Here is an 11,484-nt window from a genome sequence, read left to right on the forward strand (position 1 = left end):
TGGGTGCAGCTGACATGTGGGTGGGGGCCAAGTGTGCTCTTGTGAAGTGCAGAGCTGGCTCCTGTGGACCATGTACAAATCTGTGAAACAAGTCTGTCATGTGTGAACTGAGATCCTAAGTCAACTTCACATAGAAACACAAATTAACCCTGCACGCTTAGAATTTTATACAGAATTTTCCAGAAATGCAATGGTATTTTGTTTTGTCCAAAACTTTTGCAAAAGTTAGTCACCACTTAGGAAAATCACATCCCATACTGGAATGCCACTCAGACTATTTCCATGACCAATACCATATCCCATATGCCAGACGGCACTTGCAATGCCCCAGGTAGGTGTTCAGGCACAACGGCCCACACAGTCACGTGGAGAGGTACCGCACCAACTCAGTCCACATCACTCTACCATAAATTACTTTTGTTTTAATTATGCTTTACAAAAAGGGGCGGTATTATCGATTTTTTACAGTACATGTGTGTGGGTTACATTACCTATGAATTCATTTTGCAGTAATGGAGGGAACAGCACAAAACACGTGTGGTTAAAGGGGGCACTGGGCTTGGCAGATTTGAGAACCATCAATCTCCAGTATTTGGGAAGCACCATTTCTTTAAGAATCAGAGGTCACTTTAGACGTTTCTACCCCCAGTCCCCCTTTCTGTGAATGCACTATGTGGACTTACCACATTTTTGTACCTGTGGTTCAAAAGTCATCTGTAGAGTTTCTCTCCTACGAGGATTCTCTGATGTCAAATAACACAGAAGCACCCATGGAAGGCTCTTCAACCCCAATGACGTGAACCGGGTTTTTTTCTTGCATGATTTCATGGATGTCAAACAAGGCAAGCGCTCGGCTCGAGGGCTGTCCTGCCTTTGTCCCACCCCCAGGGTTCTCGCTGGAGTGTGTGTGCTGATGCCGGGCAAGGTGTGAGCCCCGGGCAAAGGACTGCTCAAGCCGTCGCCGGTTCCGGCCCTGGGACTCCTCTCTGGTGTGAGTTATCTGGTGTCGGATGAGGTGCGAGCTCTGAATAAAACATTTCCCACAATGATTACACTTAAAAGGCCTGTCGCTTCGGTGAGCCCTCTCATCTGGATTCAAAGGTGGGTCACAGCCGAGGGCTTCTGCCCACTCATGCTTCGTCAGGGCTGGCGTCTGCTCGAAGATCAGCCTCTGGCGGCACTCGTAGGGCTTCTCCCCAGCATGCTTTCGCTGGTGCTGGGCCAGGGAGGAGCTGTGCCTGAAGCCCTTCCCACAGTGGTTGCACTCATAGGGCCTCTCCTCTGTGTGTGTCCTCAGATGCAGGAAGAGGCACGTGGTCCGTGAGAAGGACTTCCCACACACGCTGCAAGTATATGGCTTCTCCCCAGTGTGTGTCCGCTTATGCCGGCCCAGGGAGGAGTTCTGGTTGAAGGCCCGCCCACAGTCCTGACATTCATAGGGTTTCTCCCCGGTGTGAATTCTCCGATGGACAGTAAGGTGTGTGCTATGGCAGAAAGACTTCCCACACTCAGCACATTTATAGGGCTTGTCTCCCGTGTGGATTCGCTCATGCTGAACCAGGGAGGAGTTCTGGCTGAAGGCTTTCCCACACTCTTTGCACATATAAGGCCTCTCTCCCGTGTGAATCCTCTTATGCACTGTGAGATGTGCGTTATGATTAAACGACTTCCCACAGTCTGTACATTTGTAGGGTTTATCCTGTACTTGGCTTCGGGTGAGTTCTGTAATGGGAATGGCCTGACTGGAAGCTTTGCTACAGTCACTGCTGTCACACGGCCCTTTGCCGGAGGAGCCTGTCTGCTGGACTGAGCTTGAGTTACCTTCCGAGTTTATAGCCTGTGAGTCGTAAGCACAGAGAGAGTCTCTCCTAGAAGTCTCCGAGGATGGATCTGGGTTTGCATTCAGGACACTGTTTTCCCCAGGTCTGAAACTTTCATAGCTTTTATCTTGAACTGGTACTTCCTCAAGACTAACTTCCAATTGCCTCAAATTATCCTGTTCCTTCTCAGGCACCTGTACCTGGCGCTCACGTTCCCAGTGTTTCCCTAGTGTGGTGGGACAGGGAGTGTCCCTCAGGAAGCCTTCCCTTTCCGCAACATGGGATGGCTCCTCCTCAAGAAGGCCCTGCTTCTTGGGTGACGCTTGGCTTTCGGGTCCAGGTCCCCAGCCTAAAAGAGTACCAAAGAGCTGAGGAAGTTGGTGGAAAAAACACAGAGAGGACACGTTGGGCCTCCATCCTTACTACTCCTCCCACCTCTAGGAAAATCTCAGTTCTGCTCCTGTGCAGACACCAAGTGCCTCATCTGCAGAAACAGTCTCATGCTTTCATTCGTTCGACAAAAATCTCCCAAGTACCTGCCACAGGCCCAGGCACTGGCCTTAGACAAGGGGCTGGCAGACTACAGCCCCCAACTACGAGTATTTTTTATGTTTTTAAGGGCTGCAGGAAAAAAAGAGAAGGGTGTATGACAGAAGCAGAATTCTAAAGATGTCCCTGGCTGTGCAATCAGACACTCATCTAGGTACTGCCAGGAAGGGACTTGGCAGGTGACTCATCAGCTGACCTGAAGCCTTAAAATAGGGAGATGATGCTGGGTTATCAGGATGGGCCTGAAGTAGCCCCCAGAGCCCTTAAAAGCAGAAGGAGGTAAAAGGGAGAGGCTGGCTGCACAGGAGGACTTCACTTGGGAAATGGGTGCACTTCCTGAGAACAACTCCTGCACAACAGTCTCAAAGGAAACAGGAACCTCAATCCTATGGTCACACAGACCTGCATTCTGTCTGACCACACCTGGAACTGGATTCTCTCTGAGTTCCCTGCCCAGTCAGGACCTTGACTTCAGTCTTGTGAGACCTGGAGCAGACAAACCAGCCAGGACTGGCAGAAATGTGATATAACGAATGGGTGTTGTTTTAAACTGCTAAGTTTATGGTAATTCGTTTCAGAGAGAACAGAAAACAAATAGTGAGTATACTTAGCCCACACAGCCTAAAATACTCACTGTCTGGCCCCTGATGCTGGGGAGAAACTGCAACCCCAACACATGAAAAGCCCAGTCCTCAGGAGCCAGGGAAATAGATACTGAGCAAATCATCGAAGGAGCAGGCTTGGGAGGCAGACAAGGAGCTCAGTTTTAGAAAACCGAAGTTTGGTAGGTCAGATACCCAAGTGGAGGTACCCTCATGTCTGTAGGACACCTTGGGAGGACCAGCCCAGGTCGCAGAACCCTCCAGAACAAGAACTGCATGCAGGCAGGCGGGCTCCCCACTTCCTTACAGTGCAGCGAAGGCAAGGGTATCAGCTTCCTGTAGCTGCTCTAACAACGTGCTGCAAACGTATCGCCTTAAGAGACCACACTTCTCTCACAGTTCTGAGGTCAGAAGTCCCAAGTCAAGGTATCAGCAGGGCTGGATGACTCTTGGCTGCTCTAGGAGAGAATCTGTTTCCGTGCCATTTCCAGCTTCACGAGACTGACTACATTCCATGGCCCTTTCCTTCACCTTCAGAGCCAGCAGACCCCAACCCCTGATATCTGGCTGTTCATTTTATCCTTTATAATAAACCAGTAATAAATAGTGTCCCTGAGTTCTGTGAGCTGTAAAAGCATATTACTGAACCTAAGGAGAGGGTCATGGGAACCCCTGATTTATAGCTCGTCAGTCAGAGGTATGGGATGCCCTGACTTGTCAACTGGCATCTGAAGTGGAGGCATTCTTAAGAGACAGAGTCCTCAGGCTGTGGGGTCTACACTAACTCCAGGTAGATAGTGTCAGACTTGGACTTAATTGTTGGACACCCAGCTAGTAACTGGAGAGTTGGAGAACGGTTTGTTGGTGTGGAAAAAACCCCACACATTGGGTGTCACGAGTGTTATATGGGTAGAAGCAAATCACGGTACTGCTAATTGGTGACTTTGGAGCCATTAAAATGTCCTCGAACTTGACAGTGGTGATGGGTATAATCTGTGAATATACTCAAAACCACTAAATTGTATGTTTTACATGGTGAAATTTACGGTCCGCTGGGGACCATGGCATCCAGAAGGGGACTAGCCTGGTAGGAGTTGGCTCAGGGCCTGGGGGTGCAGGCCAGCACTGGGGACTGGAGGATGTCAAACGTGTGGGGCACTTCAGGCTCTTTTGCCTCAGAGGAGACACGGTACTTCTCCATCTGCTGCAGATTCACCCTTGCCCTCGGGTAATAGGCTACACCTCATTGTGGAGGTACATGTGATTCCCTGCAGGGCAAAAAGCGCTGGGTGGTGTCAGAGGCTGAGCAGCAGGTACTGCTGGCCGTGTATCCCGCTGTCATAGCCTCCTTCTTCCAACGCACTTCAGGGTACCAATGCACCGGTCCCAGAGAAGGGATTGTGACAGGCATAAGCCAATTATGACAATCTAGGCCTCCTTTCCAGACTCCCTAGTGGCATAAGGGCAGGTAGATGTGACCCATTCCTGACCAAGGAGACCTCATAGGACGAAATCTGGAGTGAATTCAGATAAAAGGGGTGAAATGTTACTGGCACTATTCTTCCCACATCCACACCCCCTGCCTGGAGCACAGATGTGATGGCCAGAGCTGCTGCATCCATGCCATAACCTCAAGGAAAGGCCAGAAGAATCAGAACCATAAGCCTTGCCACTGAATACTGAGTCAGAGGCAGCAGTGGCTGCTTTGTGAAAAAAACTGCTTCTTTTTTTGAGTACTCTAGCCCAGGTTTCAGATATTTAGAGCTGAATACAATCCTTGTTGCTGAGAGAACACAAGGGTGTGGAGAACAGGTTTACAGAATCCGGACATGAAAGATTAAAATGGAGAAGATGGAGAGCAAGTTCACACATTAGAAATGATCCTGTGGCAAGGGCACACTGAGGTGGCAAGAGAGAACATGAGAGGGAGGACAGGGTGGGATTCTGACCACTGGAGGAGAGGCAGATGGTCTCTGTGCTCAGAGAAGGGAGAGCCCGGATGAGAAGAACAGAGAACACAGGAGCAGGGCGCAGACCTCCTACACAGAGAAAAGCTAACAGGGCAGGCCTAAGGCTACCATCGTTAGAGGGGCCAGTTTTGAGACTGGCCCTGGGCTGCGTGTGGGAATTTGGATTTCAAGAGAGTTCCCACCACCCTAACTGATAAGAGTGGCTCACTGTGCCCAAACTGTGCCCACAGTATGGTTTACGGTGAGCACCTGCTCTCTCCTGCGAGTCTGGAATCTTGGTCTGTGCCAGGCACAGGGTGCCTAAGTGACCAGCGCCCAATGAAACACCCTGGCACTGAGCCTCTAACAAGCTTCCCTGGGAGCTAGCATTCCTCAAGTGTCGTCACAACTCACTACTGTGGGAACTACGCATGTACAGTGTGACTCTACTAGGAAGGAACTGTGGAATCTTGGCTGGCTTCTGGACTTCACCCCATCTGCCTTTTCTCCTTGCCGACTTTCCTCTATATTCTTTCGCTGTAATCACTGGCTCTTTGGGGTCTTGGGGACCCTGACACACCACCCTTTCCAAGCAGCACATCTGTAGTCACCTCTTGGGCTGCTCCCATTAGGAGTTCCCACTTGGCAGCTTCTCACCTGGACAGTGACCCTGGGCAATTCCTCTCTCCGCTGCCCACAGCTCAGCCCCTTGCTCCAGTTGGGAGATGACTTCAGGTTTTGGAAGCTCAGGCCCTGGAACAAGGGAAAGACACAGGATGTGGGGACCTGCCACAGAAAGAACCAGCTCAGAATCCAGCCCTACACTCCTGATAGGGCATGAGGACATCTCACAATAAGGTGACCGCTTTGCATTGGGACAGAAAAGGGCAGAAACCTCCTCCTGCCTGTATGTACCACAAGGAATGAGAATGCAAGATCCCTGTCCCCCAGCCCAAGATCAAGTCCTCATACCAGAGGCCCTATGACCTATAACCCATAAAAAATAAGTCACTGTAGGAATCCAATCATCAGCTGGGGAAGCAGGCCTTACCTACAGAGAGCAGATGCCCAAAGGTCTCCAGCATCACGTCACGGTAGAGGGTCCTCTGGGCGGGGCCCAGCTGTCCCCACTCTTCTTGGGTGAAGTCCACAGCCACGTCCCGGAAGGTCACCGGCTCCTGAAATATCACACGCACTCTTAATCAGCTGGACTGCCCCCGTCAGTGCTCTTAGGAAGAGAAGGAGGAATGGAGAAGCAGAAGATGGGCAGGCCAGTGTCCTGAGAGCGTGCACATTCTGAATAATGCCAAGTCAGGTCTCACTGGGCACCTACTGGACTGTCACATTTAGGTTGTATAGTGAGGGCATATGAAAGTATCCCAGCAAGGTGGAAGCCACCCACAGCTGACCTACAACTGATCTCAGACAGGTGCAGGTGCAAACAGAAATTGCTGACTTGCAGATCTGTGGGTTAAAGAAACAGTTACTGGTCTAAGCTACTAACCTTTAGGATAGTTTGTTACATAGTAACATCTAACTGATACATTAAATAGCTCTCAGATTCAAGGCAAGACTCAGTATCCTACCTGAAAAGAGGGGTTTATAGTTGGAGTCAGAAACTCACCTATCTTCAGGGACCAGGCAGGCTCATCAAAGACGGAAGTGGGCTACTGGAAGAGCCTACAAGGGTACTTAACCTGCGAGAGGTGACACTGCAGGTGATGGGTAATATATGCCCTATTTGAAGGGGCAGCTGGGACTCAGAACCAACTGATCATGGGGGAAATTCAGGCCTCATATGGTCAGAACTGCCCATCTCTAGTGAGTAGCTGAAAATTAAGCCACATTTTTAAATGAAACTTTTAATTTTTGTAAGTTGATGCAACGTATCTAAAACATGTCCTACAAATGAAACCCTTCTGTGGGCTCGGTGTGGCCACTGTCAGAAGCTAGATATTTCTGGATCTGAGTTTTGACTCTGCTACTTCTTCCTCAAGAAGCATAGAGCAGGTAACCACTTCGATTGCCATGCTTCCCTGTTTACAAAGTCATTCCTTGGGGGCTGTGATGGGGAATAAGTGGTTGTGAAACACTTTCTACAGGACAAGATGCAAAAGAATAAAATCTTAGGTCCTCTACTTCACACCATATAAAAAGTTAACTCAAAATGGATAAAAGACAAACGTAAGAGCTAAAACTATTAAGCTCTTAGAAGAAAATATAGTAATGAATCTTCACAATCTTGGATTGGTGAAGAGTTCCTAGAATCTGACAGCAAAAGCACAAGCAACAAAAGAAAAAAATAAGTTGGACTTCATCAACATTAAAAATTGTTGTGCTTCAAAGGACACTATCAAGAAAATGAAAAGAGGGAAACCTGGGTGGCTCACTTGGTTCAGTATCTGACTCCTGGTTTCAGCTCAGGTGAATATCCTAGGGTTGTGGGATTGAGCCCCACATTGGGCTCTTGCTAAGCATGGAGCCTCCTTAGGATTTTCTCTCTCCCTCTGCCCCTCTTTTCCACTCGTGCTCGCTCTCTCTCTCTCTCTCTCAAATTAAAAAAATAAATTAATTTAAAAAATTAAGTGAAAAAATATCCACATACTGGGAAATAATAATAGCAAATCACAAATCTTGTATGTGACTTGTATCTGGAAAATATAAAGGACTCTTACAACTCAATAATAATGACAACACAATTAAAAAGGGCAAAGGACCTAAATAGGTATTTCTTCAAAGAAAATATAAAATATACAAATACTGAATAAGCACTTGAAAAGATGCTCAATATCATTAGCTACCAGGGAAATGCAAATCACAATCACTTACTAAATACCTCAATTATAAAGGGGTATGTTAAGAAAAACACAAGAAGGCTTTAAAATTTTAAAGAAATTATAGTACAGGTGGCATACAACTCTGACAAAAATTGTTCAGGAAGCATGAGAACCCTTTGGTTGGAAACAGAAGTCTCTGTTCTTGTCCCCATGTCCTCATATGCCACTCAGGTCCTCCAGCTCTGATACATGCTCCCTGTGCCTCCTGCTTTCCCTGCCTCGCCCCCTCAACTATCACCCACTCTGCATGGGTCCTCAGTAACAGCCCAGGCGCCAGGCCCACTGAGTACTGATCTCTCCAGGCCATAAGAGCTCTCAGTGGCATTACGTGAGTCCTTCATGTCTCTCCTGGAATTCTAGCAGGAGCCCATTCCTTGCTTTTTCATGGCCTCTCTGCTGCTCCACCTCAGACCCCTGTGGCTCTCCTCCTGTTCTGCACTACTGGTGCCTGGAGAGATGGGCTATCAGACTCCTTTACTCCACACACTCCCACAGCTGACCAGGCCACCCTGGCATCATCCAGCACCTGGTCACTGGCCCCCTCCCCGCATCCTAGTTAGCTCGCAGTATTTCTCCTACCCCCACCTTCCCAGATGCTTTAATGTTTTTTCTCAAACCCAAGCTATACTTGCTTTAAAAAATCTTGAATGGCTCCTTTTCACCTTTGGGTACAGGATGGCCTCTTTCAGCCTGGCTATGGTTGACTGAGTAATGGCCTCCAAAGATACCCAGGTCCTAGTTTCTGGAGCTGGTGAATGTTACCATAAATGGCAAAAGGGATTCTGTGAATGTGATTAAGGATTTTTAAATGGGGAAATTATCCTGGATTATCCAGGTGGGCCCTAAATGCAATCACAAATGTCCTTCTAAGAAGGTGGAGGGAGACTTAACTACAGAAGACAAAAAGCAATGTGACCGCTATGGCTAGATGCCATGCTGCTGGCTTTGAAGACAGACAAAGGGCCATTAGCCAAGGAATACAAGGACTACGGCCACTAGAGATAGAAAAGGTGAGGAAACCGATTCTCCCCTAGATCCTCCAGGGGTGGCTCTGCCCAGTATAACTGATCTCAGGCTTCTTACCTCCAGAACTGTAAGAATAAATGTGTATTGCTTTAAACCACCAAGTCTTTAGTACTCTGTTACAGCAGCCACAGAAAGCTATACACTGGACCTCAACGCCCTCGACTTCCTTGCCTCCTGTGGTGGCAAGCCTCCAAGATGGCCTCCAGTGGTCCCCAGTCCTTGTGTAGTTATGCAGTCCCCTCCTATACTGTGCAGGTTTGACAACCAATACGGTTGGGCAACCAATAGGATACCGTACCAATGAGTGTGTAAATTCTGACCCCAGGGCACAAAAGGCATTGGAGCTTCTACCTTGCCATCTCCTGGACCACTTACTCTTTGGGAAGCCAGATGCCATGTTGTGAGGACACTCAAGCAGCTCCACAGAGAGGCCCACATGGGGAGGGACTGTCATGTGAGTGAACTGTCTTGTAGGTGGATCCTCCAACCCCAGTCAAGTCTCAGATGACAGCAGTCCACACTGATATCTTGATGGTAACCTCATGGGCCTAGGCCAGAACCACCAGCCAAATCATTCAAGGATTTCTGCTATCAGAACTGAGGTAATATTTATTGTTGTTCTAGGCCACTAGGTTTTTGGGTTACACGCAACAGATAACTAATACACTTTATCTTACTGCTGACAGACTCTCCTTGAGAGAATCTCATTCCTCTGAACCCTTTTCTCAACTAGGCCTTGAGCTCTGGGCTTCTATGTCCACTTTGCATCACCCCATTTCATAAGAGTTGGGTTAGTCAGAAAAAAAAAGAAAAAAGAGTTGGTTTAGTCAGAATACCCACCCACCATATCTAATTACTCTCTGTATCGTTTCAAAGTCCTCATCCCACAGAATCCTTCAGGTAATATCTGATCACTTGGCCTGCTTCAGCAAGAATCCCTAGGTCAGTTTAGCAAGAATTATACCCACCCCAGAACCCAGCTAGAAATTCCCACTTTTACTTGTAGTATTTGGAATTGAGTCCAGTTCTATACTGAAGTCTCTTTCCCTCTATTGCAATAGTTTCTGAATAAAATCTGTTTTGACTGCCTTAATTATTGTTTTACACTGACATTGCTCATTCTCTGCCCCACCCCCTCCACCCACTGCAGACCAAAGTGTGATTTTTTTTCTCTTTCAAAGTAGGCTTCACATGCCCAGCTGGAGGCAAATTCACCACCAAGAGATCAAGACCCCAGCTGAGATCAAGAGTCAGACCCTCGGTGCATCTGAGTGGCTCAGTCGGTTAAGGCTCAGGTCGTGATCTCACGGTCTGTGAGTTCGAGCCCCGCGTTGGGCTCTGTGCTGACAGCTCAGTGCCTGGAGCCTGCTTCAGATTCTGGGTCTCCCTTTCTCTCTGCCCCTCCCCGGCTCATCCTCTGTCTTTCAAAAATAAATAAACACAAACAAAATTAAAAAAAAAAAAGATGTTCAACCAAGGTGCCCCACTAAAGTGTGATTTAATGCAAATCTGCATAACACATATCTGAAAACATGCAAATCTAAGGTTATCAATAATCTCACTTTGCATACAAAATCTGAAATAATGCAAATCCTTGTAAACAACAACAACAAAACACAGTCCAGAATTTCAAAGATGCGGAGCTTCAGGAATTATGAATTATTTTTGGTTTCTGCCACGTGGAGACAGCACTTTATGGAGAACACAGGGAGCGGCCACTTTGTCTACAATTGCAGGATCTTTGAAACAGGCACCTTCCCAGATGGCCTTGCAGGCACGGACCGCCCAGTGTGCAATTCGCCCACAGCCCCCGCGAGAGAGAGGTGCTGGGAAGGAGCCCAGCCCTGGTAGTCGCTCCCGCCACAGTTATGCCGTGCCTGGTGACCTGTCATCATCCTCAGGGGTTGTGCCCAGCCCCCTGGCCAGGGGCCTCGCGGAGCAGGGCTCTCGGGGAGTGTTTGCTGGCTCCGTGAATTAAAGCATTTCTATTCGGAAATACCTGCCATCTCGGCGCTCCACTGACACCATCACATGGCAGATGGCCTTCGCGGGGAAAGCAATCGGCGGGAGCCGGGCCAGCCTGGTCCTAGGAAATGATACTAAGCCCCATCCCAGAACAAGGAAACTGGCGTACTAGGGGAGCATGCGCACTGGGGGACCTGATGGCCCGGGTTCGAATCCAAACTCCACCCTCACCAGTCGGGCCAGTCAGCGCGCCCTGAACTGCGCCTCAGTTTTCTCATGTGTAAAGGGGGATAAGGCCCGGGCCCTGCTCACCGTGCGCTGCCAGGGTTAAAGGGCCAATACCTGCGGGAGACGCTGGACCCGCTGCAATCGTTATTATTATTACTTTACCTGAAGCCATTCCGCTGGCAGCCCTGTAGCCATCTCCAATGCTGTCGCTTCCTTTTCGGGGTTCATCCCGGACCGACAGGTCGAGAACAGGAGCCCGAAGCGGCCGTAAACCCGAGAGCAGCCCCCACCTCAGGGACCACTCCACTCGCCGCCCGCGGGACAATGGCGGCCGCGCTGGTGACGCTGCAACTACAACTCCCAGAAGGCCGTGCGGCGTGCCTCAGAGCCTGACCAATGGAAACCTCTGTTCGTCGAATCTTCGACCAATGAGAGCCTTCTGGCTTCGGGCCAATGGGACTGTCCTTCTTTCGGGCCTCCGGCCACTGGGGGCGCTGCTGCCGCAGAC

The 11,484-nt window shown here is 49.1% G+C and overlaps 1 protein-coding gene across 2 annotated transcripts; it reads right to left on the bottom strand.

Annotated features, from left to right (window-relative positions):
• Positions 1-407: 407 nt before the first annotated feature.
• ZNF8 (zinc finger protein 8) lies at positions 408-11,297 on the bottom strand. Of its 2 annotated transcripts, none has more exons than XM_007093515.3 (4): positions 11,139-11,297; positions 5,972-6,098; positions 5,578-5,673; positions 408-2,169 (listed from the first exon to the last, which is right to left on the bottom strand). In XM_007093515.3, the coding sequence occupies exons 1-4, from the start codon at positions 11,202-11,204 to the stop codon at positions 731-733; spliced, it is 1,728 nt and encodes a 575-aa protein (XP_007093577.1). In that variant the 5' UTR covers positions 11,205-11,297; the 3' UTR covers positions 408-730. The 2 variants fall into 2 exon arrangements, with proteins under 2 accessions (XP_007093577.1, XP_042825816.1); XM_042969882.1 differs by lacking the exon at positions 11,139-11,297 and adding an exon at positions 9,159-9,304.
• Positions 11,298-11,484: the final 187 nt, after the last annotated feature.

This window comes from Panthera tigris, chromosome E2 (assembly GCF_018350195.1).
Source record: "Panthera tigris isolate Pti1 chromosome E2, P.tigris_Pti1_mat1.1, whole genome shotgun sequence".
Lineage (NCBI taxonomy): Eukaryota > Metazoa > Chordata > Mammalia > Carnivora > Felidae > Panthera > Panthera tigris.